This window comes from Felis catus, chromosome F1 (genome assembly GCF_018350175.1).
Source record: "Felis catus isolate Fca126 chromosome F1, F.catus_Fca126_mat1.0, whole genome shotgun sequence".
NCBI lineage: Eukaryota > Metazoa > Chordata > Mammalia > Carnivora > Felidae > Felis > Felis catus.
The window spans coordinates 39,669,075-39,697,021 of NC_058384.1; the positions used below are offsets into that span (position 1 = coordinate 39,669,075).

The 27,947-nt window shown below is 54.1% G+C and overlaps 2 protein-coding genes and 1 long non-coding RNA gene across 12 annotated transcripts in view; 1 reads left to right on the forward strand and 2 right to left on the reverse strand.

Annotated features, from left to right (window-relative positions):
- KIF21B (kinesin family member 21B) overlaps window positions 1–5,315 on the reverse strand; it is a 49,949-nt gene extending 44,634 nt beyond the window's left edge. For 4 of the 7 annotated variants that reach the window (XR_006591478.1, XR_006591477.1, XR_006591476.1 and 1 more), the window contains exon 1: window positions 4,939–5,315. Coding sequence is in view for 2 of the 7 variants with exons in the window: in XM_045048481.1 (XP_044904416.1) it covers window positions 4,939–4,979 (41 nt within the window). In the remaining 5 variants the exon portion in view is untranslated. Of the gene's footprint in view, window positions 1–3,583; window positions 3,867–4,938 lie in introns of all 7 variants that reach the window. The other 3 variants (XM_045048481.1, XM_045048480.1, XR_006591479.1) reach the window with 2 other exon arrangements.
- An 82-nt stretch (window positions 5,316–5,397) lies between these two features.
- LOC109495455 lies at window positions 5,398–9,331 on the forward strand. Of its 2 annotated transcripts, XR_006591480.1 has the most exons (3): window positions 5,398–6,112; window positions 6,826–6,952; window positions 8,774–9,331. It is a non-coding gene; the product is annotated as an uncharacterized LOC109495455 (long non-coding RNA). The 2 variants fall into 2 exon arrangements; XR_006591481.1 differs by lacking the exon at window positions 6,826–6,952.
- Window positions 9,332–18,007: 8,676 nt separating this feature from the next.
- CACNA1S (calcium voltage-gated channel subunit alpha1 S) overlaps window positions 18,008–27,947 on the reverse strand; it is a 65,471-nt gene continuing 55,531 nt past the window's right edge. For 2 of the 3 annotated variants that reach the window (XM_006942798.4, NM_001038605.2), the window contains 11 exon segments: window positions 27,017–27,144; window positions 25,659–25,755; window positions 25,203–25,305; window positions 24,172–24,273; window positions 23,750–23,874; window positions 22,433–22,561; window positions 21,393–21,643; window positions 19,924–20,009; window positions 19,081–19,172; window positions 18,738–18,875; window positions 18,008–18,590 (listed from right to left, as the gene is read on the reverse strand). In XM_006942798.4, the coding sequence (XP_006942860.2) occupies window positions 18,339–18,590; window positions 18,738–18,875; window positions 19,081–19,172; window positions 19,924–20,009; window positions 21,393–21,643; window positions 22,433–22,561; window positions 23,750–23,874; window positions 24,172–24,273; window positions 25,203–25,305; window positions 25,659–25,755; window positions 27,017–27,144 (1,503 nt within the window). In that variant the 3' untranslated portion in view covers window positions 18,008–18,338. 3 annotated transcript variants of the gene reach the window in all.

A 27,947-nucleotide genomic window follows, 5' to 3' on the forward strand; every position in this document is an offset into this window, starting at 1 on the left:
ACCCAGCAGGAAGGGAGAAGCTCCCCAAACACACCAACAGCATGGACATGGAGGGAGTAAAGAGCTAGGACATGGAGGGGACAGGCAGCCCCAGGCTAAGCAACCCCAGAAAGGGAAATCCAGACCATGTCCCCTTGGTGCACATCTGCATAGCACCAAATGCCTTCCTGGGTACTTTTCTCGCATGTGGTTATGGCAATCGGCGCGGAATGGCGTATGAAGAAATTGAGGCAAAGAGCTAATTAGAGCTGTGTCGGGAGGCAGCTCAGAGCAGTCTAAGGAGCATGTGCTTGGAAGTGAGGGTGCCCTGGGTTCAGATCCAGACTCCTCCATTCACTGGCTACGAGCGTTCGCTCATCTATAAGATGAGAAAAACAGTAGTCAGCTGGTGGGGCTCCAGGTGGGAAGAGTGGGACAATGTAGGCACACTGCCTGGCACAGGGCATGTGTTCAAGAGGTAATGCTGAGCCACCTTCCAGTTCAGTCTCCTTTCCACCTTGGCGTGCTTTCTGCTATAAATAAGTGGAAGGAAGGAGGAAGGGGAGGGAGGGAGGAAAGAAGGAAGGGGAGGGAGGGAGGGAGGGAGGGAGGAAGGAAGGAAGGAAGGAAGGAAGGAAGGAAGGAAGGAAGGAAGGGGAGGGAGGAAGGGAGGGAGGGAGGGAGGGAGGAAGGAAGGAAGGAAGGAAGGAAGGAAGGAAGGAAGGAAGGGGAGGGAGGGAGAGAGAGGGAGGGGGAGGAGGTTCGAGGCAAACTTTTCATTGTACCTAACACTCTCTGTAGCTCAAACCAGACAGACACCTCGTAAGTATGCTTTAAGCTAAAACTTATTTTCAAAACATTTTATTCACATAAATAATTCCTCAGGAGTCCACCCTTTATGGGCTATATGCTTTCTGCTTCATCCAAACCACTGCTCTTCACAAATGAACAAATTGTTCCTGTTCTACAGTGGGTGAAACCGAAGCCCAGAAGGACAAACAGAAAAAAAGCCCCATGACCCAGCCAATGGGTGAACTGCACTGGCCCCAGTCCTGCCTTTTGCCCCCAGAACTGGAAGGGTAAGGGTGCCAGGCTCATGTCACCTCTGCCACTTCCTTAGCCCCTGCCCCACCCCATCTTTGCTCTGAGGTTTTCAAAAGCTGAGATCCAATCAGCTTCAAGGTAGTCAGGCAGGCTGGCTGGGTGGTGGAGGGGGTCGGTTTCCGGGGCCTGTGGTTACTACACTCTACTTCCTTGTGATGACATAAGCCCTATTTCTGCAGCAGGAGGCCACCAATAAGATTCTCAGGTCTCCATGCAGAGGAGGTCCTGTCTGAGCCTGGGTTCCCCAGATCTATAACCTGGGCAGCATGGGACACAGCTGGCATTGATTGGCACTGAACGGCCTTGGGCTGTCAGAGTGGAGAAGGGGGACTCTGAAGGCACCCTCACATAGTCTTTTCGGTCTTCTCCGGTCTCTTTGTCCCAAGCCATCAATTCTTGCGATTCAACATTTATACAGACATTGACCAAGATTTCAGGGTAGCCTGAAGCTACAGGAATAACGACAGGTAAAGAACCCAAATGAGAGAGGACAGGGGTGCAATCTAACACTATTCCCTGGGTCCCTGGCTCGTGCCCCCCTCTCCCATCTGCCTCCAGCCCCTGCTCAACCCTGTAGTTTCCATGGATGGATGTGGGACCCATAGAGGCACCTCCTCTCCCCAGTCACTAAAGGAAGGAAGCTAAAGGAAACCAGGAAAAGATAACAGGGGCACTGAGGGCTCCCCTCATGGTGGGGCTTGAAAGGGTCTTAAACAAACGTACCATGTGACTTGGCTTCCTTCCCCAATTTCAACTTTGTCAACTTGCATTTCTTAACAGCCACCCCTTCCCCTTCTCCCCACATTAGTCAGGTCTGGGTTGCAGCCTGGGGCAGGGCACAGCTCAGCCTCACCTCTCCCAAACATCCATCCTCCCAACCCCCACCCATCCCCAGGTAGAGAGAGGCCCAGGAAGCTGAGTCCTTGTCTACAGGGGATTAATGGATAAAAGGATCACAGGGCAGGCTGGAGGGGCTGGCCTGGGAATCCCTTGGTGCAAAGGCAACTAGCCTGGGTTCAGGGGCACACAGATGGGCCAGACTCTGGGGAGGCCTGGGGTAGGGCTTATAGGGTCTGCTCACACCTAGACCTTCTGCCCTTATCTCACAGCCCCAGGTCCTGAAAGTTTCCACCTATAGCCCTTCCCCAGCCCTGGCCTGCCCTGCAGAGATCTGCAGACAGCCAGCTTTGATCCTCTTGCCAAGGAGATTATAGGGCCAAGAGCCCTGGGCCTGGCACTTCTCACCTAGTCTAAAAGGCCCCGCCAGAACCTCCCCCCTTGCCCACGCACGTGTGTGCACACACGTGCGCACATGCATGTGTGTGTGCATGCACACACACACACACACACACACACACACACACACACCCCAAACCAAGTCTGTCTCATTCTTGGCATCCCTGTCCCAAGAGTTGGACCCAGGGCTCACCATAATATTCTCATGGGGACTCAGAAAGCACTTTGGTTAGAAAGTCCTTTCTTTGGTTACAAGAAAGGACTTCCAGGAAGTCAGACAGCAGAACACAGCACCAGGCTGGGACCTCAGCAGTTCCAAAGCCTTGGCCTTTTGCAGCATGCCCTCCTCCAATACTCTACTCCAGCCCACCACCCAGTCCTTTAGGTGGGACAAGTGGCTTCTAGAGGTGGGGATGGGAGCTTGACGGGGATCCAAAAGTGTGGGGGACTCTCCCCTACAGCTCCTCAGTGGTTACCATCTGCTCCCTGTCCCGGCCGGAGCCCTAGTCTGGTCCTCCCCTCAGCTCTCTGATTAGAAACTGGGTTCTGTCCAGGCATTGTCTGCCTTCCACGGCCGGCTGCCCATTGAGGTCTGGCGTGTGCCAGGCTGGGCGCTCACACTGGAGTGGGAGGGGAGAAGTGGACTGAGCCCCCTAAATTAGCCTGGCTCTTCTGATGTTCAAATCTCCCCACCCCTCCATCTGAGATCAGCAACTCGAGGCAAGGAGTGGGGGCCTCTGGACACTACTAGAGCAATCTGAGTGGGAAGCAGAGATGATGTCCATCACCCTAAAGAACTGGGTGCAGTGGGCAGGCACACTCCCTTCTCTGGAAAGGGTCTCAGAAACCTTCCGTTGGCTGTGCTAAGAAGGCAACCCCAGCTCTTCCTCTCTCCACTGCACAAAGTGCCAATCACACACTTCACCATTCCTCAGTCTGGCCCGGGGAGGCTGACAGTGGTGGCGGTACAGGGGGCTTTGTTTGGCCCTCTCCTATAAGATGAAGTCTAAAGGAAAGCCCCCATGGGAGGAGCGAGCACCCTATGTCCCTTCCTTCCCAGCCCTGGTTCACAGTGAGTGGGGTCAGGGCTTCATTTCCCTTTTATGATGTACTCGGACTCTCCCGGTCTGCTGCAGATGTCATATTTACATTTCTCACTCCCCCCCCCCACCTTCCTCCCTCCCTCCCTCGACCTCCACAGGATCCTACTGCAATGTCAGCCCCAGCAGCAGCCAGGCCCCGCCCCGGCCAGCCCACCAGGCACCTGCAGGGCTCCTCTTTGTCTCTCAGGCTGCTCAGGGCCAGCAAGGCTGTGTTCAAGTGATGCTGAGGCTGCCTGATGCACGGGTGGGAGGCACCTCAATCTCCCTTCCTTGAGCCCAGAGCCACGATCAGCAGTCCACTCCTCCTCTCTGGGCTGCAGAGGACTGGCCGGATTGCCTGGGGGGCATCTTCCCGGGGGCAGGAGGGGGAAGCTTTTCCATAGTCCTCTCTGGCCCTGTCTAGAGTGACTTCCATGGGCTCTTGGAATCTGGGTCACCTACAACCTAGGGAATCTAGAGATCAGTCTCAGAGACCCACCCTGGAGACTTAGCCTCCATACCCCCACCCCCATCACACAGAGCTGGGGCAGAGATGGGTGTATTTCTCCATCATCTCTGCCTTGGTGACCAGTCCCAGATTGGCACTCTTCCACCAACGACCCCCTCTCAAAGAGAAAGATGTAAAACAAAAACAGGGAGAGGTGGTGTTGGTGCAAAGCATCTCCACCCAACACAAAGGACACAGATGGCTCAACTTTGCAGTATTCCCTGCCTTGCACCTCTGTGTACCCCTCCCAACAGAAGCTCCCTCCCCCCCCCCCAGCCATGTCTTCTCCACACCTCAGTTCTGTCAGGATGTCTCATCAAATCCCAGATTAAGTCCATGCACCACCCTACCTCCATTTTATCTGAGTGCCTGAAGATGGGGTATCATTGTCTCACCCTCCTGCCCTCTCAGAGGTAGAACCTCAGATACACCTCTTCCTTCTCCTAGCCCCATCAGCTCTTGGGGACAGGGCCAGCACGTTTTGTCCAAAAGCCCTTGACCCCCCACGGAAGGCCAAGGCACCATCCCAGCCCTTCCATTCGTTCCTGCACTCAATCGATCTTTGTCTGCAAGCCGGTTCCCGGGGCGGGTGTGCTGCCTTCTCAGCTGGACCAAGGGCACAGAAGTAGCCTACTAGGGTGGATGAAGGGAAATTTCCCCCCTCCAGTATCCCAGTATGAGACAGCAGCCCCAAGGGGAGGCGAAGAGGAAACACACAGACGCTCCGGCCTGGGCCAGGGCTGGGTGTGAAATACCGGATTTCCTTGTTTATTCGATTTTCTGATCATTAAGGGCTCCCAAGAGGGGCCCGAAATTACCACCCAAACAAAGCCACCTTCCAGCCTCCCGCGGGCCGCCGATCCCCTGCGGCAGCCTGTCCAGCTCCCCGCGCCCTCCAGCCCGGCTCAGGCCGACCCCTCCTCCGGCAGTGCGGGCTCCGAATCCAGTGGCGCCCACGCGAGACAAAGCCCGAGCCCCTCCGCGCACGCCCCCTCCCCCCCACCCCCCCACCCCGCCGCCGGTCCCTACCTGACGGCCACCTTGACGCAGCAGTCCCCCTGGCCGGCCATGGTCCTCTGGCTCTAGGGTCTGGGCGTGGATCAGGGGCGGGGGTCTGGGGGCCAATGCCCCAGGCAGCGGCTGCGGCTGCGGCTGCGGCTGCGGGAGGCGGGGGCGCGGGCACTGCTGGCGGAGTCTGCCGCGGCGGCTGGAGGTGACATGCTCGCAGACGGCAAGCAGAGGGGCTCACCCGCGGCCAGGGGTGGCCCCACGGGGCTGGGCCCGCGCGCCTCCTCGCGCCATCGGGCGACGGCGCGCAGCTAGCTGACAGCCCGCGGCGCGACCCGCCGCTCCCCACGGCGCGGCACACGCGCGCACACACCTCCCACCCTCGCAGCCACCTCCCGCCGCAGCGCGAACAAAGGGGGCGGGGGCCGGCCCGGCCCAGGACCCGCCCCCGAGCCCCGCCGAGCCCGCACTGGGCCCCGCCCCGCCCCTCATTCACCAATCCAAGGACCGGGCAACGGCAGGGGCGGGACTTGAGCCTTTAAAGGGACCTCTTGGCTCGCGTCCACCCGCTCGCTGGGGGGCGGGCGGGATTGGAGGGCTGGGGAGGAGGAGGGCCCAGAAGCCGACCACGCCGGAGCCTCTGCCCCCCCAGCCGCCTGAGTGGCAGAATCTCAGCCTAGATGGGACCCCGGTTTCATAAATGAGGAAACGGGAACGCAAAGAGGGGAACTACCCAAGGTCACTCAGGTTTGGTGGCTAAGCAAGGGGTAAGAACCCAGGTCTCCGGAGCAGAGTGCTTCACTTCAAAGCATCCCACAGCGATTAGCGGTTTATATTTTGAAAGCACCAGGAAAGCTTCCCTTCTGATTTATGACAGTGAATGTGTCAACCTTTACTGAACGAGATTCTTGCTGGTGACTAACAAAATTCCCTTCACCTCCATCCTGCAGCATTTTAAAGTTCATCTTTTGGTTGATTCCTGGCTAGGCTCTTCGCCCAGATGAGCCCCTCCCTGCTAGACCGAAGTGGTTCCACTGACCTTTATGACCCACAGATGACCCGCTGAGCTTGCCTCACACTCTTTTGTGGCCGTGGGGGCAGAGGGTCGACGTGGGAGGCCTGGGCTGCACTGGGAGAGAAGGCAACAAAGGGGGCACTCAACTCCAGGCACCTGGGTAGAGGCTGGAGGGGAGAGGTGGGTGCAGAAGGAGACAGAGCAGTGCAGCTGCCTTTACATGGATATAAAGGACAGGGGGGGCCCCGGAGCCTTTAAACATAGGGCAGAGATGGAGAAGAGCAATGCCCTGAGAAGTCACAATTCTCTTTCCACTCTATCTACCCTCCCATTGATTCCAGACACCCTCTCCCTGCCCCCCAACTCCCAACAGGGGGGCCATTCCCAGGGCCCTCCCCAGCTGCCCTCCCTTCCCACACTTCAACCAGCTCCCTGCCCTGGAAAGAGCCCAAGAGGAGGACCCAGCTGCAGCTCCAGATGTGGATGATACTCTCTGGGGGAAGGGGGGAAGGGGAGTCAGATGCCAAGCCTCTTGCATCACCCTCCAATGATGATGAAACTATGCCAGAGATTTTGGCAAGGGTGTGGGTTAGGGTCTGAGGATGTATCTGTTGGTACCATCCTCTCTCCCTTCCCTCCCCCACTCACCCCCACAGATAACTGCTCCGTCCAGTAGTCCAGATCACTCTGGTTTTAATGAGTCAAACCCAAACAATGATAATTTCAAGGGCAAATTTCAAGGGCAAATCAACACCCCTCCCCCCAACCTGCTTCAAAACAGGGCACCACCAGCAGTGGCCCAACGGTGGAGGAGGAGAGGGAGGGGGTGCTGGTGGGATCCTGCACCTTTTATTAGCATTTGAACCTAGAGGAAGCTCTCTCTGGGCCAGTAGGTCACCCCTTCCCGAGCAGTAGGCCTGCAGAGTGTTGAGTCAGATCCTGGACATTCTCTCCCCATCTTCCAACCAAAATAAGAGATGGGGAGGTGGCTAACAATTATGGACCATCCATGAGAACCAGGTATTTTTATGCATATTCTCATTTGAATCTCATAACCTTGTGAGCTGGGCTTTATTATTCTCTTTCAGTTTTGCAGTTGGGGGAGAATGAGTCTCACCCAGCATATAAGCAATGGAGCCAGGATTTGAACTTATGCATCTTGTTCCAAACTCCCCAGATCACCTCCAAGCAAGTGCCCAGAGGGAAGGGAGCCGGCCTGACCCAGGCTTTTGCTGGAGATTTAGCCCTCCTGGATGATAATGCTGCATTTTGCAAAGCTGCTCTCCCGCCCACTAGACCCTGGACTTCTCTGGGGCTCATCTCTGGTTTCCTGCCTCCAGGAGGTCCCCTCTGACTTCCGAGATTAGGTGACCCTTCTGACTCACAGCTTTACTGCTGGGAAATGGCGCCAGAGCCGCTGCAAGCACCCTCCCCTTCCCTCCAGGCCAAAGGATGTCAAGCCAGGAGGAGCAGGGAGGCACATGCGCTGGAAACTCTGGCTTCCTAGAGGTCAGGGCCCCACATCAGCTGTGCCAGCCACCTCAGCAGCTCCCTCCTGGACCACCAGGGCCATTAGATGTCCAGACTCTTGACTCCTGGGCACTGCTGCCCAGAGATGAGCAGGGAAACCGGGCACAGAGGTCAGAGGGAGATCCAAGGGGCAGGAAGAGACGTGGGGAGATTTAGGTTAGATGGGTCAGAGGAGGCCGAGGACAATCCCTGCCCTCTCCAGTCTCTGTGTGCCTTCAGCACAGACTCTGCTTCCTCTCTCTGGCTTGTTCCCACCCCCACCCTTTCCCACCCCTTCTCCCTCCTCCCAGCTGCTCTTTCCTTCCCTAACCCTGAAGTTTCTCAAGGAGCTGCCTATATGCCTAGCCCTCCCAACCCCCACCCCTTTCCTCTCAGCCTGACAGAAATGGGCAAACACATATACACTACCTCCTGTTTGGTCCTTAATTCCGCTAATCGGACTGGAGTTTGAGCCCCAGCTCTTGTCCTAAGCTGAGGCCTTTCCCCGTCAGGCGTCTAGGGGCCTCCATCATTTCTCTTGACAGGAGCCGTGGGCGTCTGGGCAGATGGGAACGTGGGGGAGCTGTGGAGGACCCTCTCTGAGGCAGGAAGCTCCCACTCCTGTAGTTAAAATACTCCAGCAGCAACTTGAGGAAGCCATCTGGCCCAGATCTCTCAGGCACGGCCTAGCTTTCAATAGCAACCCTACGGTAACAAATCAATATACCTAAGAGATACCCTTCAGCTCCAGAAATGTCTCTAGAGGTGGTCTGAACCTGAGACCTGTTCCCTCTTATCTTCTTTAGGGTTAGCACTAGGCATTGGCATTTGAAGAAATGATCTGAGCATTGTCCTAAAAGTTCGGGGGGTGGAAAGTATAGAGTTCTGGACTTCCAGGCCTAACTGTCAGCCCCACCGCAGCAGCTGGGCTTGGTTCCATGGGACAATGGGCATTAGCCCGTCCTGCCAGCCACGCCCTCCCGTGTCCACCTGGATATGGAGCCCAGCTCTGCCTGCCAACAGGAGCTCAGAACCCCTGAAAGGATCTACTTGGGTGCAAATTCAGAGGTCTTAGATCAGGCGCGGGCTCAGCCTGACTTCCTGTGTTACAGAAGGAGACAGACTTAGCCTTAGAGGAAACCAGAATTTGTTATAAATAGAAGGGAGAGAGAACTGCCGTGGATTATAAACACCCCATCAGTCCTAAAAAAAAAAAAAAAAAAAAACCCAACTATTTTTGGTTTCAAATGTTAATGACAATTTAATGGATACTCCATATAACCTCAGACATGGCTCCTCATCCACTTTCTGCTCTGCCATGTTTCCTATCAGGGCCAAAAGCAGGAAGAGCAGGTGTGGGAAATTCTCAAGGTCACAGAACCTTTGTGGAGTTGAAAAGAAGGCTCAGATCATCGAGTTTTACAGTTTCATTTTCAGGTGAAGACACGGAAGCCCAGACGGGTAAAGAGACTCGTCGACAGTTGAACAATAAACTAGCGAGCAGGGACCAACAGTGTGGTCCTCATGGGTCCAGAGCAGGGCGGTTTCCGCAGCAGCATGGAAGGACCCAGAAGCTAAACATCCAAGACTGGGCCCTGTGTGAGTTTCTGGCTTGGATGAAAGTGAAGACTACACCAGATAACAAGAGACAGGTGGAAGCTGAAGTGTGGTGTTCCAAGTCAGAGATCTGGGTTGAGATTCCCACCCTGCCACGCGCTAGCTACGTAACCCTGGGCAAGTTATGTAACTACCTCAGGCGTCCGTTCCCTCACCTCCGAAAGAGGATAATCACATTCCCCTCATCACAAGACCAGGATGAGGTTAAAGGCAGTAACCTGGGCCAAGCACCCAGTATAATGCTCAGCACAAAATAGATAGTAATTTCCTTCACATTTCCCGTGGATTCTCTGTCCCTTCTGCAATGGGCCTCTGCCCTCTAACTGGACAGAAGGGCACATCTGTCATAAAGAAATCTGCAGGATAGGGAGTGTCTGTGGTGAGTGTGAATGAGGTGTGGACAAGGTGAGGAGGTTTGCGGGGCCCAAGTGCTCCTTGTTGATGCGGGAGGTGGGAGGAAACCAATTGGCAGAGTTATTCGGAGGCCTCTGCTGGCCACTCAGTGGTGGGGACCAGGGTGGGGGGGGGGTGGGCAGGGTGAGTGTTCACAGAGGCAGGAAGGGGCCTGGGGTATGCTGGATCCCTTCTGTGCACAAACACTCCTGGTCTCAGCCTCACTGGGGGTTATCTGGAGGGCATCTCAACTTTATTTCACTCACCCCATGTGCTACACTGTGCCAAGGACGCCACATAGGATTTCTCATTTCATCCTCACGACAATCGCTGAGGTAAACACGGTTATTGTCCCCATTTTGCAGAAGAGGAAATGGGCTCAGAGGTCACTCGGCTAGTGTAGCAGTCATTAGTGCTGTGCACCAAATATTTCCGGCTCTCTGCTGTCCGTCACAAGGCAGGACTGCGTGTCCTCTGATGTTAGCTGTGGCCACGTGACTGACTTTGACCAGTGACGTTTGGGCGGAACAGACACATTTCACTTCTAGGTGGAAGCTGTCTGAGCTACGGGCGCCCTCGCATTACATCACGTTGTTGATCGAGTTTACGTGAGAAATAAACTTTTATTGTGTCAGGCCACCGAAATTATGGGCGGATTTGTTACCTTGGCCTAGCCTAGCCTACCCTGGTTGAGATAGTGAAGGGGCAGAGCCAGAGTTCAGAGCCCTGGTCTCTAAAGATCCCAAAGGGCCCAAGTGCCTTCGAGGACTCTACCCGCCTGTCTAAGACACAGAGGCCCCCTTTGGCTTCTGATCTGGACAACTTTTGGAGCAGGAGAAGAGGGCAGGGAGCCTGTCTTGCCTTCCCTTCTTTCTACTCCCTATGATTTGACTAAGATTTTGCCATGTTTCCGGATTGCTGGGTCCTCAATGAGCATGGTTTCCTGTCACCCCCTTGGGGGCTCCGAGTCTTCTGGTCAGCTGTGCTATCTCTCAGGGGTCTTCAGGGGCCACGCTGAGAAGTAATTAGAACAGTTCCAAGGGACTTCCAGTGCCTCTGCCCGTCGCTTGCCTAGGAAACAGCTCTCAAGTTGGGCATCAGGACACAACTGTGTTAACCCCAACCCAGGGCTCCTAGAGGAAGCCAATTGAGGATCCCACAGATCTTCTCAGAGGCACATAGAAAGTAATAAGAGCTACCCTTTTTTTTAACATTGTGTCTGGCGTTGTTTAAATGCTTCAGATCCCTACTGTCATGTAATGCTCACAACAACCCTAAGAGGTAGGAACAATTATCATTCCCATGTGAACAAAGGACACCAAGAGTTGCCCAAGGTCATGCGGCAAGTGATGGGGGTGGGGGGGGGGTCGAACCCACCCAAGCAAGCCGATTTCCTGTTTCATCCTGTGTCACATCATAGTGAAGAATCGGGATGGATCTAGACCTTGGCAGCTGCTGAGCTGAGAAAGAGCAGAGCACCTTGAGAATTCACCTGCTTCGTAGGTCCACACAATGACCTGTACGCAAATGTTCACGGCAGCATTATTCATCGTAGCCCCAAAATGGAAATAACCCAAATTTCCATCGACAGATGAATGCATAAGCTGGTATATATCAAATAATAGAATACAATCAGCAATAAGAAGGATGAACTATCAATGATACAGCATGGATGAACTCCAAAATAATTATGCTGAGTATAAGAAGCCAGACCTGGGCACCGGGGGTGGTAGGGGGCCCGAGAGAAGGGAGGAAGGGGCAGTGAACAGAACTTGGAGGGGCAGAGGGGGCAGGGGGATCACTATTAGGCACCAAGAAATTTGGGGGGTGGTGGATACATCTATTATCTCGATGATGGTGTTGGTTCCACGGCTGTATACACATCTTTCAGAAATAATCAAATTGTGCACTTTGAATATTTACAGTTTCTTATAACTCTATGAACTCTTTTAAAAAGGTAACTTGCTCCAACTTCTTGGTCAAACAGGGATGCAGAATAGCTGGTGACTTTTCCTGCATCACTGGGACAGCAAACTGGAGTCTTGGCCACCTAAAAGGCAGCTGAGCCCTCTGCCCCGCCCCCTGTGGACTGTGCACTCATTGGGGGTCCCCTCTCCCCCAGAAGGGACAGTGCTGGGGAATTAGCACAGAGAGGGGAAGTAGACACAAAAGGAGAAGGAGCAAGCAGGGAGTCAAGCTGGAAAAGCCAAAGAGAGGGGGAAAGAAAAGAGATGATGAGGAAGGAAGAAGGGAGGGGGCAGACCCCTCCCCTCAAACCTGGTGGTGAGGAGGGGGCCTTCGAGGCAGTCCTAGCCAGGACCCCAGGGAAGTCAGGTCCTCTCTCTTACTAGGGCCACCCTAGTAAGCCCCTTCCTTCTGATTAACAAATCAGCCCCACCCTGCCTAGGAGCTATTGATTTGCAGTCCCCAAGGATGCATCCTTTCCTTGGATTTTAATAGACATTAGCTTCAGCGAGACCCTGCAGAGCAAACTGTCAGCAAACGAACATGTAACACTTTAAAAATGGGGGTGGGGGCAGTGTTGGAGACTTGGAGAGGTGTTGGAGAGGTGGTGGTGAGAGATCACACAAGATTAACCACTGAAGTACGCTTCCTTTACAACAATGTACCAGACTGGGAATGTTATGGGACCGTAATGAATGCCAGCACCCCTGGCTGTGCATATGTGCTGAATCTCTTGGGATGATTTTAGGAGAATTTCAAAGCCTCTTTGGCCACGACAGCCTGCATTGGCCTGAGGTGACATAATCTCTTGAAAAATGAATCTGTGTCCTCTCCCCCACCCCCGTACTTCCTGACACTTGTCCAGTTGACAGAAAAGACACTCTGCCTTGAGGAGAATTAGACGAGACTGGGGAGGATGCAAAGAGCGATGAAAAGAACTTTGTCTTCCTCTTTCACTCCCAAGCTAGGTTGGAGGAGCCAAAGAAGAGTTTGCAGTCATAACCCGAATTAGAAAGAACCCAGAGGGAGAGGCCATAATCTGTCTCCCATCCCTCCCTCCCCCACCACAGACTGCCCCAGCGCCCCTGGGGCTAGCCAAGGAGAGCCAGGAGATGGGAGGCCCGGGCCTCAGGGGAGGTCAAACTCCAAGACCAAAGACCAGACGTGGGGTGATCTGGAGAGATAGTCAACCTCTGATAGTGGCTGGCACTGGGGCTGCCGGGAGCCACCTGTAGACCACTCCTTGTGGTCCCTATAGTGACCCCCCACTCCCCCCTCAGAGGGGACAGCTCACCTATGGCAAATGCAGAAAAGGCCCCCCTCAAGTCTGCACGCTGCCTGAGAACAGCCCTGCACAGGACACCCGCCCTCAGTGAGCCCTCATCCCGATTTGTATACACTAACCTAAAGCAAAAGGTGGGGTCTCTGCCCCCTCCAGAGAGGCAGTGGTGGTATTGGGGTGGCCCTGGATGGTGGGGAAACCCACCCTCGTCACAGTAGGTTAAATATTATCAAACTGCCGTTTCATAGACAAAAAGGATAAAATATCTGCGATTTCAAATGATTCAATCGAATACACGTCGTTTAGCAGTGAACTTGGTGTGGTCTCGTGCATTCACCCTCCCTCCCTCCCTCCCTCCCCACCTCCTTCCTTTCTCCCTTCCTTCCTCTTCTCCTAGCTTGGGATACAAACTTGATAAAGAAACTCGCTGACCTTGAGGAACTCACGGTAGAAAAAAACTTTAAACTCCTGGTCACACAGGTGACTAGTCACAGGTCACCCTAGGTGACCCTAGGTGACCCTAGTCACAGGGTAATAAATGCCATAATAAAAGTTACCACACACTACGGAAGAGGCAACTGAGTGTAGCCAGGCCATCAGGGATGACCAAGGCCGAGTGCAGAGGCATTTACTGGGCATGGAAAGGCACGGCGAGTGGGGGCACGAGCGTGGCCAGTGGGGCTGAGTTTAGTGCAGTGGGCGGTGCTTGGCAGGTTGTGGGAAGGGGATGCGGGGAGGAGGGGGGAGGCGGAGGGTCAGGGGGCGTTGCTGGGGGATGCTCACAGAGATAGGAGAAGTCAGCAGCTCAAGAATGGTGTCCCGGCTCCTGTCCTACACTGGGCTTCACTACTTCTTGGCCAAGTGACTCTGGGGTAACTTAGTCTTTCTGAGGCTGTGTTTTCATCACAGAACGGGATTCACAAGGACCTTATGTTACAGGTGGCAGGGCAAACACTAAACGAGATGTTGCAGGCAAGGCACTTAAGGACCTGGGCTTGACAAATACCGGCTACTATGGTTCTACAGAGGGGGAAGCCAACGGCAGAGAGCTTTTGAAAACAATGCACAACTGGAAGTTTCTCCACGTCTAGGACTTGTTGTCCCCTGCGCATTTCACTGGACGCTCTAAGATGTGGTCCAGGGAGCCCGAGGTCTCCTCCTGGCTCCTCCCACTCACTCGGGAAGTTGGGTGTATATGGCTCTTTCCTCCTCTGGGTCTTGGTTTTCCTTCTCTGGGCGGGGAGAGTCACCTGGCACTATAAGCTGTCAGCCTCATGACAGGAGTTGACACGTCATTGGGATCAGATGCCAGAAAAATGGGGATCAAGGTCAGCTCTGGGTTGGCAGTGCCTTCTCTAGTGGCTTCTGCAGAGGCAGGAGCTGGCTTCTCCATCCCTGGACTGTCCTGGGAGCTGGCAGGGCTGTGGGGGATGGGGTCTGATGCAGAGCTACCTGGGTTGGCAGTCAAGTTGCCCGCTTGCTTTCTTGTCTTTTTTTTTTTTTTTTAATATTTATTTATTTTTGGGAGAGCACAAGCAGGGGAGAGGCAGAGGGTTCAAAGAGGGCTCTGTGCTGACAGGCTGACAGCAGCGAGCCCGATATGGGGCTCGAACTCACGCACCGTGAGATCGTGACTTGGGCTGAAATCAGAAGCTCAAGAGACCGAGTCACCCAGGTGCCCCGCCCAGCTTTCAATAAGTGGCCTCAGGACCCCTCTGAGCTCAGTGTCCTCTCATCTAAAAGCCCAGCTCTCTCACCAGCCAGCATCAGACAGGATCAAAACAACAGCATCTTACTAAAGGCCTGCGCTTTACAGGGTCCTCTTCATACCTGTCGACAACCTGGAAGTGGGAATGAGTCCCCCATTTTACAGAAGGAGGAGCAGAAGCTTAAGAGGGCTGTAGGAACTGCCTGAGATCACAGCATGGAGGTAAATGAATGGGAGGCAGGTCCAAAGGGGTCTGGCTTCCAAGACTGTGCTCTGAAACGCGTTGCAGAGAGTAACCACATGCTTCCTTTAAGAGTCACTCGGCCACATCTAGAGCAGGGCCTACACGTACACCCGGACCGGAGCCAGGGAGCTCCTCCCCACTCTGCAGATAGACTGGAACTGAGCCCACCCTCCACGGTGTCCAGGGGTCCTCCATCTGAGCCTCACACCTTCCAGAGCGCAGGGCTCCTCTCCTCCCCACGGCCAGCATGAGGCTCTGTGACCAGCCCCTCCCACCAGCTGCAGCCCCGCCCCTTCTGGCAGGCCCCGCACCCAGCAGCTGGGCCCCAAGTCTGCAGGGAACCGCCGGCAGAAGATAGGGGTCCAGCAGACACTGCTTCTGGCCAGTGCCCCCCAGGCGACAGAGGTGGCCCCTCCGGCCCCTATGGGTACCCGGTCTCTGTCAGATGGTCCTAATGAGATGAGGGGCTTGTCTCCCCCCCAGACCTGTCTGGTCCCCTTCACTCCCCGCTCAGCCCTCATCCTTCCACACTTGTTCCTTTTAGGCTTTATTGGAGTGGCCCGGCAGCTACGTGTGGGCAGGGCTGAGGTGGAGTACAGCGTGTGGCCCCTGGAGGCAGAGCACCTCCTCCCTGTCTCCCCGGGGCCTAGACAGCCAGCCAAGGTGGCTGAGGTTGCAGAACTGAGGCAGGTGACACTGGGCAGTGAGCTAGCGAAGGGCCGGGCCCACACTTCCCACCATTTTCCTGCATTTATTTAACAGTTATTGAGCCACTGGTCTGTGCTGAAAAGTGTTCAGCTCCAGGTAGAGTACTTGGAACAAAGTGGACCGGCTCCTGATTTTGTGAAGCTTAGCCTCTGGCTAGGGTAACAATAAACAAGCGGTTTTGATCCCCACTGCACTCGGGGAAAAGGCCCGCCATGTTTCTGGGCCAGCCTCCAGAGGGTCTGGAGGGTGTCCGGGGAAGGCTTTCTGCAGGAAGCAAGAGCAAAGCTGAGATTTCAAAGATGACTAGGGAGGGATCCATGGAGTTTAGGGTTCATGGAGTTTTCCAGAGACAACAGCACTCTGGAAGTCAGAAGTGAGGGCAGCTCCCCCTGGTGGGGCTGGCAGGAGCCATGCGTGAGGTCCAGATCCAGGGAAGGCTTCTAAGCAGAGGGCAAGGGTTTGCACGATGTTCTGAGGGCTTGGGGGTGCCTTTAAGGGTTTTAAGCAAAAGAATGAGACAACAGGCTTCTCCTTTTAGAAAGATCAGAGGCAGGCAGGGAGGAAGAGAAGAGAGGAGCTGCTGAGAGGGCAGTCCAGAAGCTGTTGCAAAGGAGGAGGCATGAAATGATTGAACAGGTCAGGAAAGTCACTGTGGGCATGAAGACAGGTTGGAGAAGTACTTAGGAGGGTGAATCTGTGGGGCAAGCTGGGAGCCCAGGACAACACCCAGACTCCTGGTTTCAACAAGGGGTGGGTAGCACCCAAGAGTATACCAGAGTAGCAGCAGCCTATGGGGAAAGGACAGTGGGGTCGAATTTGGACACGATGCACTTTTGGCACAGGTAGGACATACGTGAGGAGTTGTTGGGGAGAAGGATACAGAGATGTAGAGGTTTAGTCTAGCCACATGGAATTGGGAATTTTCAACACAGAGGCAGCTGATGTGTGAGCGGCTGAGAGCAACCAGGAAGACCTCCCGGGTTGGAAGAGGGGTCAAGGACACAGAACCTGAGAGGTAGATGGGCCAGGGGAGAGCTCACAGGGAAACTCTGGGTTGAGCACTTGAGAGGTAGGAGGAAATTCAGGAGAGGCAGTGGTGGAGACACGTCAGGAAGGAGGGAGAAGTCTATTGTACCTCGTGCTGTCTAGAAATCAAGGAAGATAAAGATAAAAGAGGTCTCCTGAAAAAAAAAAAAAGGTGGAGGGAGGGAATCTCCTGGATTTGCAACAAGGTTGTGGAGATATTGGTGAATGTGGGCACAAGGCAGGCTGCATGGGGATGAGAAATGGGAACTAGAAATGGAAATGTGGATGAGGCGACAACCCAGGTAAGAAGTTTGCTCTTCAGTAATGGACTAGATAGATGATAGATAGATAGATAGATGAGAGAGAGAGAGATAATAGATAGACCTCAGGTAGGTAGATAGGGCAGCTGTGAGGCCATGTTGTTAAGATGGAAACACCTTGAATGTGGTCCCTGCGGATGGAGGGAGCAGGGGGAGAGGGGAGGACGGGAGACGGGCTGGGGTAAAATCCGAAAAGCTGGCTGGAGGAGATGCCAGTCTTCCACTGGGTCAGGAGGGAAGGAGAGCAAGAGACAAAAGCATTGGCAAGCTCGTCAGTTTGGTAACAGGAGCTGAGGGAGGGGACCTTCCGGCGGCCTCTGCTTCTCTGTGGAGGAAGACAGCAGGCTGTGGAGGGAAGGCGTGGGGGAAGCCAGTGGTGTCGAGGTTTGAGGAGCGGAGAGCTGAAACGGGCCGGGACCACACATCTGCGGCCAGGGTGAGTCTCCCTGCCCTTGCCCTTGCCCTTGCAGCCTGGGGCCTGCCCGAGGAGCCCGAGGAGCCCACCCGGGGGTTTGCCAGGCGGCTGCGGGGTGGCCCAGTGTCACCACAGCCACCCAGCCACCAGCGCTGGGCAAGCTCGGTGAAGGGATGGCAAGGAGAGGAAAGAGTATCCAGAGAAAGGCACCGCTGGGACCTGGCGGGCCTAACTCTGCCTCTCACTGGCTGTGTGACCACAGGCACGCCGCATCACCTCTCTGTGCCTCCACTGCCGCATCCTTAAATCCCTTTCAACCCTTAAAAACCCTGCCTTGCGAGGGTGCAACGAGAATGAAATGGACGCTGTGTGGAAATGCTTTGTACCTAGAACGTAGAACACCCCGCGGCGCGGGACAGCGTCTGGCACACAGGAGGTACTTGGTAAGTAGGAGCCACTGTGACTCATCACTGCTTGGTGTGGGTAAGAGGAGCTGTGGAAACTGCAGATCTTTGATATCCAGGGGCACAAATACGTGAGGGACCTGAGGCCTATGTCAGTGGTGGATTCTGGCCGAAGGGACACGGTCCTAGCTTCAAAGAAGGTGGGTGGTGGTGTGGCCTGGGATGTGCGGCCGTTGCGTCTAAGGCCGCCAGGCCCTCCTGCGGCGACGCGGCCCCGGTCAGTGGAACCGGCCATGCACTTCTAGGAGAATCCACGTTCTCCACAATGAGCCCCTCTCTGCTGCACGCAGGATAGCTGCCCAGAGAGCCCCTCTGTTCTCCTGGGCCCAGGCTCCCGAGCCTGTGCGCGGGGTTCCTGGGAAATGGGATGGGGAAGAGGGATGAGTGAGTGTAGAAGTTTCCAAAACAGGAGACAGGCAGGGGCCAGGGGCCAATGGCATAGGCCTGGAGACTTTAATGTCCTGCTGGTGGGAGTGGCCTTATGCCAGACAGACACTGGCACTGACTAGGCCTATTTGAATGACATTAGAAGCTCCATCCAACCATGCCTCTTGCCGGTGAGGAGAAGGGCCTGTCAATCTACTTCTTCCGGACGTGTTTTCCGGTGGTTCCTGACCACCCCCACTCGGCCCATCCATTCAGCTGCTGAGAGAGAGAGGGGCTGCCGTGGTGGGCTAACCTTTCTCGGCCCCAGCCACCCTTCCCTCACCGTTGGTCATGCTAGCTCTAAGCCCATGCTGCTGCTGTGCGGAACCTCACAGCCTGCGGGGGATCAGGGTCTCCTGGGAGCCCTGATGCTGGTCAAGGCTCCCCAGCGAGGACCCGAGGCTCAAGCGTCCCTGGGCACTGGCCATGCCCTCTGGGGACTCTTGTCTTTTCAGTAGCTCTGTTGCTGCCACCTCCACATCCTCTGGTTCCATCTGGCAGGCATCTGCCAGGGCCCGGCCTGTCACCGTGACAAAGTCAGCATCAGCCGCCAAGGTGTCCAGGCCTCCTCGAACCAGAGCCTGCAGGGAAGAGAGAAGGCTGGGTGTGATCTCCTGGGGAGCTGCCTCAGGGGTCTGCCTCTGTTGGCTCTACCCTCTCTCTACCCCAGGACATCACAGGGCCACCCCCGAACGCAGCCCACTGCTCTGTCCCAGCCCCCATCTCACCTCTTGTATCAGCCTGGCTGTCGCTGGAGTCTGGCACCTGGAACTACTCTCCTTGGTCCTACCGTGGTGGGATGCTTCCTCAGGCCCCGGGGTGGGGTCCCTCCTCTCCCCAGGCAGGGGAGGCTCTGCGTCGGCACGCTGTTCCAAATGCACAAAAGCAAAGACCCCAACAGGGATGCTGGAGCCCGCTGGGATCCGGTGAAACCCTAGCCCTAGGGAGCCTCAGCCAAGACTCACAGAAAAGGGAGGACCCAGGAGTCCGGTCCTTTCTGTTATTAATGGACAAATTACCACCACACCCTTCCTATGCATAGAGTTTCTTCCCAGGCCTGTGCCCTATTACCTGGCAGGGGGTAGGAGACGCCTGGGCCCCGGGCATTTCTCTCTGGGCCAGCTGTCCTTTTAGCTTTTCCACACAGGATTTGCTGTGGGCTCCTGTGGGCAAGACAGGGCAAAGGCAAGAGGGGCCGAGTCAACAGAGCTCTGCCTGGCCAGGCATCCAAACTCTGAGAGCTCTCTGAGACCCTTGGGGCTGTGGAAGGGGTCCTAAAGGGTGGACGTAGGCTGAGGCCCAACCAACTCCAGGCCAGGCAGGACCCTGTGTTGTCCTGTTGCCCTTGTACTTGTCCTGGTCTTTGTGCTTGTGGGTTTGGGAGGGGGAATCAGGGCCAGAGTTTGACCAGCTCTGGTCAAGCTGTTTCTCATTGTGTCCACGTGTGTTTGCATGCAGAAGTGTGTGTGTGCGTGTGTGTGTGTGTGTGTGTGTGTGTTTACATGCCACGGAGCAAGGCAAGTGCCCTCATCTCCCTTGAACTCCAGCATCCTCAGGGCTCTTGCTGTCACACACAGCAGTCTAGGACCTGCTGGGAGATTGCCAGACCATCTGCTGAAGGGCCCCAGAGCCAAGGGGTCAGTCGTTCAAGAGCTGCCCTTCGGGCGAGTGGGTGTGAGTTTCCAGGCATGCCCCCTTCCCACCTCACTCGGCGACCTACATGACACCCTTGACCTCTGCCTGGATCGGGAGCTGGCCCTGACTGCTCTTCCGTCCCGGGCCCAGCTGATCCCACCGCAGCAGGCTCCCAAGCCAGCCCTCCCAGCCAGATTCCCCAAGCGTAAGGAACGAGCGAGGCTCCCCAGGCCTCTCTGGGAGAAGGCTCAGCTTCCAGGGTGCACAGAAAAGACTGACCCAGGACGCTTCGGGGCTGGCCAAAGGCTCCTCCTCTGGCAGCAGGCGTCTCTGTCTCTCCAGGGAACTCTCTTTCATAGCGGATGCTGAAATGGAAGCAAGGCTGGTGATAGGGAAGCAAGGCAGGCTTCTGGTTTTCCCGCCATCCTGCCCCTCTATGGTCCCAAACATCCTTTTCCCTCAGGATCTGGACCCATCATTGTGTGCAGCTTGGACTCCAGGGCTGGTGCTCCCACTACTCTGTGCCCAGCCAGTCCTGGCTCTCTAAGAGAAATGGGCCAAATACATTCCCCACTCCTCTCCTTCGTTCAATGGTCCCTGCTGTCAGACATGCCCTTCCCTCTACCCTTTTTCACATTCTGTTCATCTTCTGAGGCTCAGCCCAGCCTCACAACCTCCAGGACACTGGTTCTCAACCTTGGTGGTACACTGGATCACCTGAGGAGCTTTAGAAACTAGTAGTGGCTGTGTCCCATCCCCAGAGTTTGCGGTGAGGCCCAGGAACTGCAATTTTGAAAGCTCCTTGGTGTTTCTGATGCTCAGTGGAGGCCAAGAAACGTTGTTTAGCTCAAATCTAGACCTTTCCAGCCCATGGTGATCAATATGCCTGCATTCTCAGGACACCTGCTCTTTGTGATTATTCGGTCACTGTCAGGTCCCGTGACACATCTCCCAAGAAGACTACAATCCTTTCAGGGCAGGGCCCAGGTCTGGAGCTTCTGTATTCCCAGAACACCTAACACCATGGTGACCCAAGGCGCAGGTGCCTCTCAAGGCTTGAGGGCTGAATTCAAAGGGTCTCTGAATGCAAGGGCGTGTAGGCAGCTCTGGCCATTGGAAACACCTGCTCACGGGGCTTGTGCCCTGTCCTACCCATTACTGAGGGTGTGCGACTCAGCCTTTCCAGGTCTAAGGTACCTCTAATCACCCAGTCTCCTATCTATAAGGGAAGGTCTGCTTGGACCTCAGCCTGCAGGTTATGATTTCTGAGAAGCTCCCCGACTTCATCCTGCTGTTTTTTCATGAGACTTATGTAATCACAGATTATACCTGGTCGACAGCTCAGGGTGAAAGAGAGGGGGCCCAAACAGCAGTGAGATCTCCCTGGAACCCAAATCCTACAATTAAACTTTAACTTTCCACAGTTGCAGTAAGCTCTCTTTCTAATCTAATACATTCAGTAGGTCTCAGCTCCTAGACCTGCCAGATGATGGAATAAAGGAACCACACAACATTTGTGCCAATGCTGACATGAGGCTGCCCTCTGCTGGCCAAAGGAGTCTCTGCAGTCTGGGCCTGCCTCTTGCCTTAAGGGGGAGGATGGATCCCAAAGGACACCAAGGCAAGCGGAGGACAACCTATATGTTTCAGGGTGTCCCCTCTCTGGAAAAGCCTGGAACCCACTAACCATGTCTTCCCAGTCCTACCCCAGTACCCTTACACCCAAAGCTGGCAGTGACTGCCACTACCTGGAAAATAGCTGGCTGTTGCTATGGCTGCTGTTGTCACAGGCAACATTGGCATTGGCATTATTGGTGTTGGCATGAGCAAGAGGGTTGGTGCGTGGATCTTGAGGGAAATCCTCCAAGAAGACAGGTGATTCCAGCTCTTCCATCTCTATCTCGGCAAACTGGAGGGGTCTCTGGTTGGCCATCACAGGGGGCAGGGAGTTGGTCCTTTCCATGAAGTTGTCCACCTGGCCAAACAGGCCCCCAGTCCTCTAGGGTCAAGAAGGAGAGCATAAGGGCTGAGAGCAGTGACAGGGGAATGAGAGCTGAGAGTGCATGGGGACTGCCACACTGGGATGATTTGTTGGGAACAAGTGATGGTATTAGAAGACAAATCCTGTAAGGCCAAAGGGAAATGGACTGGGCTGTAAGGCCAGAGAAGAAACCACCCACCTTCAGAGAGTTCTCAGTACAATGGGGTAGACAGAACACATCTAAGGAACGACATAGGAGACACAGATAGCCAGATAGGGAAATATGGTGTCATGGAAAGAGCACTGGATTGGGAGTCCGGAGAACTGGTTCTAGTCCCACCTCTAAAACTAACTAACTTGCTAAGGTGATACTGGATATCTCATATAATCTCCTTGGGTCACCACTTCCTCATGAATAACCCAGAAGGTTTTAACTAGCTGGTCATTAAGGACCTTTTAGTTCTGTAGCGTCATAAAAAACACTAGACAGCGCTAAGAATTGAGGGCCAGTGTAACTGGAAGCAGGTGGGGCATTTGACAATGAAGGGATTCTAGGAGAAGAATGTTGACTAGTGGCTGTGGGGACGTGAGGAAAGGAGTGAGGCTTGGTAGAGGAAGGGAAGAAAATACGTGTTATATTTGACAACTGACTAGGTTGAGTCACTGATTTTGAGTCCCAAGAGATGTGGGCTGTGGGTGTCTTCAGTTTCCAAATTCCCCTCCTATGTGGCTTCTCGCCCTCATTTCTATGGGATGTTGCTATTCCTTGTGCCTGGGACACACAGGGTGGTCACGGCCTTCACATACCCGGAATATCCCTTCCTCCATCGCAGCCTCCACCATGGCTCTCTCCAGCTCCTCTTCAGCTGTCAGGTCTCCTGAGATGGTGCGCCGGATCTCTGGGGCTGCCTCTTCCTCAATGGTCCGCAGTCCGGCCTGGGGACAGAAGCTCCGTGACCCCTCCAGTCTAGTGGGGGAGACCAGACTGCTTCCCATGGCCTTGCTCATTTCTAGCTCCAGCTCCAGTCCCACTCTCTCCTGGACATTCAATGTCCCAGGACTCCATGAGGCCAGTAGGTCTTGCTCTGACTTCTGGGATGGTCCAACTTCATGGGGATTTCATACCGTCTCCAGCTTCCAGCTGGAAAAATCTTTTTACTCAGTAGAGTCTTTTAGACAAATGATCTCCTTTTACTGAATATTCCATTAATACAGTTTTTTAAGTTGATTAAAGCCATGGGACAAATCAAGATTGGTGTCATATGATAGCTTGCAGTGAGAACATGGCATCATTTCTGTGACATTGCTGTACAAGATGTATATCCCTAAATCTGTCATGAAGAAACATCACCTGAACTCAACCTGAAGGATATCCTGTAGTCTTCAAAAGCATGAAGGTCTTGTCAAGGAAAGACCAAGGAACTGTTCTAGCTGAAAGAGTCTAAAGAGATATAACAACTAAATGCCATGTGTGATTCTAGATTGGATCCTTTTACTATAAAGGCATTCTTGGGACAGCTGGTGACATTTGCATGGGGCCTGAAGATTTGATGGTTATAATGTCTCAATGTTAATTTCCTGCCTTTGGTGGTTGCATTGTGGTTGTGTAGAAGAATTATGTAGGAAAATGCCCTTATTTGCAGGAAATACATATGAAAATGTTCTGGGTTGATGGAACGTCATGTTGGGAATTACACTTAAAATGGTTCATAAAAAAGGTGTTTGTATTATACACACAACTTTTAAAATCATGACACTGTTTTAAAGTAAAAATTGAAATTGAAATAAGTTTTTGAGCACACAGCCCAAAGGCACACATATTTTTGAATTTGTAAATTGTATGCACTATAATTAACACCAAAAAATAGAAATAAAAGACAGATGAGATGAAACAAAGTTCTAAATTTCTCTGCATGCCAATGGACCAGTTTAAGCACTCAAATCCCTCTTCTGAACCAATGCCATTGCCTTTGGGTCTGTCACCCAAAGATGGAGGAGCTCCTGCCTGGCTCCTCACTCACCCTGGCGCCCTCCTTCCCTCTCTGCCTCTGTCACTGGCCTTCAAGGACATGGAGCCCGAAGACCTGGCTCAGTGGAGTCCCTTGGAGGTCAGGTTGGGTTTACCTGGATCTGTACAGTGTCCTTCTTGGGCCGATACCCATAATACTCTTCCTGGCGCTTCATGAACTTCCGGAAGTGCTCCTGGATGAGAAACGTGGCGTAGAACTTCCCTACAGTCACCTCATCATCTGCAGAAGAGTCAAAAGGGGTGTCCTGAAGGTGGGTAGGAATCTGAACTGGGTTCAGAGTGGGACCCAGGTGTAGCCAGGACCGGGCGTTTCAGGACACTCCTCTCCTTGCTGACTTGGCCAGTGGGCAGTTCCACCCTAAGGTTGGTACCCGCCCTGATTACCACCATGGGGTCTCTCCAAGGTATTTACGAAGGTTCTGGGCCATTCTCAGATTCCCACAGGGCTTCCTGGAGAAGTCCCTTGTCCCCTTTCCTCAGCTGCCTCTGGATGCTGGTCTCCCAAAGCAGCACCCACCTCCTATTGGAGGAATGACCTGGTCCAGGAGCTTCATGCTGGTTCTCTTCCAGATCTTCTTGATGATGGCCCTCAGCTCCTCATTGGCCTGCTCAAAGTTACCTGGGAGCAAGGGACAGGCAGGGGCAGCCCTAAAGTCACACGGCCCAAGTCAACTGCACTTGACAAAGACACCTAGAATTCTCCAAACACCTCATTCAACAAATGTTGGCCGAGATTTTGTTTGTCTATTTGGTTTTGGCAGCTGCTGTGCTGAGCACTGGCAAGAAGGGGAGGGCATCACCATCCCCCTGGGGCAGCCCAACCCTTGAGTCATGTTTCCACACCCCACAAGCCTTGGCTTCCAGTGTTCAGAGTGGCTCCCTTTGAAGTCTGTCTGTCATCTCCTGGTCTTCTCCCTTTCCCCTCAAAAGCCTTTAAATCCCCATGGCCCTCTGGTCTATTCCAAGGATTCTCAGGCAACCTTCCTGTTGCCCTAACGTGGTTTCTCTCACTCTTGGTCTTCTTCTCCTTGCCCTCCCAAGAAAACCTTCCCTGTGGTGGTCTCAGATCCCTGCAGTGGTCCTGATTGCCTTCGGGGACAGCTCTGATACAACCGAGCGCTAAGTGAGGGCTCAGGAACAAAAGAGCCCCCAGCTTAAGTCCTTTCCCTGCTCCCATGATGTCTGCTTCCTGGCGGCAGGGCACTCAGCTGTGGAGCTGAGTGTGGGCTGCAAGCCCGGGGCTAACTGAGGCGCCCCTCTGCTCCCCCCAGAACCGCACCACAGGCAGCCCCCACCTCTGCACGAACACTGCCATTTTTGGGGCCCCATTCAGACATAGCTGTGTGGGAAGAGATCCTTAGTGACCTTTCCCCTGCAGAGATTTTTTGAGCTCTCTCAAAGCCCTGAGAGGCACAGACTGGGGTCCTCCTTCTGCTTTTCCTCATGGCTCTTGGTTCCAACCCTTAGCTCTGAGAATCTGGCAGAATCTGTACCAGAAAACTCATCCTATGAGAGAAGGGAGGGGGCTGCATGCCAGAAAGTTCTCACCTTCCGTCTTGATCTTGAGTGCTGTGCGGACCAGGGCGAAGAGAGTGGCGTTGAAGGTGACCGTGCCGTCGCTGTTCAAGGGCATGTTCATGCCCACCAGCCGCTGTGAGGGGAGGGGCAGTGGCTGGCTGCTGAGCTGGGACCAGGCCAAGCTTGGCAGGTCATTCTGGCCTGGTCTGTGGACCGGGAGGGGATGGGACATGAAGGCTGGGGGTGCAGGTGATTTGGGATGCCCTTCACGAGGGGATGGAAAGATAAGCTGGGAGACACTGTTGACTGTTGGGAGACACTGATGAGTTGGGAGACACTTTAGGTCCTCAGGAAGGGACTTGGGGACCCAGGAGATGACTGCTCTAAAACGACTCATCCAATCAGGCCCTCATCAGCTTCCCTGTCCCTTGGTACCGGAGCCTCTTCCTCTCCCAGGGGGCACCCCTCCCTGGTCGCGCTGGTTACCTTACATGCTACCCGGTGTGGGCAGAACTTCCCAAAGCCCAGAGGGGGTTGGATCCGTCTCAGCAGGGTCACCACATCCAGGTGTTTGATTCTGCCCCTGCAGGAGGACACAGAGACTTGTACACCAGGCGTCTCCACCCAGGACCTCCTCCCTGCTCAGAGAACGGCCAAGGGGAAGAGAGCCAGGTGGCAGGGGAGTGTTTCCTGTTTTCGGAGTGTGTTTAGGAAGTTGAAGCTGAGCTCCTGCTTTAAAGAAGAAACAATGTTTGGGTTCACTGTTACCCACCACCAGGAATGGGCTGTTCTTTTTTTGGGCAGACATCCTTTTGAGACCAGAATTCCCTCAGACGTGGGCTCTCCAGACCCAGAATCTGGACCTCATTTTCCCCACGGCAGAGCCTCCCTTGGGTTCTGTTTGAGCTGACTGGGGGGCTCTTGGGTTATATTAATAGAAGTAGAGGGTATGGATCACTGGAGGTGAAAGCTCACTTCCACAAGACTGGTAGAGAGCTAGAGACCTGTGTCATAGGTTGTTGTAAGGATTAAATGAGATCATGTATGCAATGGTTAGCACAATGCATGACACTTGGGAAATACTCATCAAATATGAGCTTATTACTTTTTAAAGAAAGAATGTAAAGCAGAAGTGCTTCCCAAGATTTAACATAGGTATGAATGCCCTGAGGATCAGGTTAATAAGCAATGCAGGTTCTGATTCAGTCAGTCCAGGGTACGGCTCGGGGCTTTGCATTTTATTTTTTTATTTAAAAAAATTTTTTTTCAATGTTTATTTATTTTTGGGACAGAGAGAGACAGAGCATGAACGGGGGAGGGGCAGAGAGAGAGGGAGACACAGAATCGGAAGCAGGCTCCAGGCTCTGAGCCGTCAGCCCAGAGCCCGACGCGGGGCTCGAACTCACGGACCGCGAGATCGTGACCTGGCTGAAGTCGGACGCTTAACCGCTTAACCGACTGCGCCACCCAGGCGCCCAGGGGCTTTGCATTTTAATCAAGCTAGGATGCTGTTAGTCAGTGGACTAAAACTTTGGCTAGCCAGAGCCCAGAGCTGCTCAGGTACTGAGTTCCCTGCTCTCAGACGCATCCATACAGAAGCTGAATGACCATTTCCCAATAAAGTCAAGGGGTTTTCTGTCCTGAGAGGCTGTGGGATCCCTTCTAACTCTAAGAAACTCCAATTTTCTGATCTGGGACCTCAGATAATGAAGGAAGAAGAAGTCCATTCATTCTTATTAAACTGGAGAGTGATTCCCTATAGGACACGAGGACAGGGGCTAGGATTGGCGGGGGGGTGGACAGTGAAGGGAGGGGTCTGCACAGAATCTACAGACTGGACTCACTTAGCCTCCGGGTCATACTCTGCCCAAATGGCTTTGAACTCATCCAGGTGATGGGGGCCCAGGATGGACCAGTCCCGGGTGAGGTAGTCAAAGTTGTCCATGATGACAGCTACAAACAGGTTGATGATCTGCAAGAGGAGAACCAAGGGCTGCCACCACGGGAAAGCAGGTGACAATGGGGAGGGGCTGGGAGATGTCCACTGGGTAAGGGGGCCGGAGCTCCTTCCTACTTGGGCCCTCACTGCAATCCTTCGGAATGACCTACGTCCCAAACACTAGCGACCTATGTCACACCTCTGCGCTCCTCCATAGACAGTGTCCTCTGCCCGGGTTCTTGGTGCCGATCCTTTAAAACCCAGCTCAAGCTCCTCCATCTCAGCCTCTTGCCCCCGCCCCAGAGAGACGAGCCCCCTCCTCTGTGCCCTCACTGGACCATGTGTCATTACTGCTCTTGCCTTTTCTGTGTCTAGTGGGCGTCCCTTTGAACTGCAAGGCTTGCTCACACATGGATTCCCCAGGTGCCCAATGAGCTCCTCCAGGGCCAGACTGGGTCTTATCTGTTTCTACCCTCTGCACTGAGCCCAGGGGCACACAGATGCTCACACAACTGTTTTGACCGAATACAGGGAAGAAAATAGAGTGAAGAGACGACAGTCCCATGGATACTGCTGGCTCTTTGCGTTCCACATGAACAGACAGCAGCCCTCGTGTCTTAGAACAATCTGTGCTCTGTTTCTAACCCATTCGGGACCTCCTCTGGGACCTTATTTCCAGAGCCCCAGCCTCCTCACAGTGGGGCAACTTTCTCTTTGGAGGAACAGGGAGGGGCAAATGGCTTTACTGGGAGCCCCTATTTATTTAGGACAGAGCCCCACTAAATTCTTTTGATTATTCATTCGTAACCAAAAAGGTAAAAAAAACAAAAACAAAA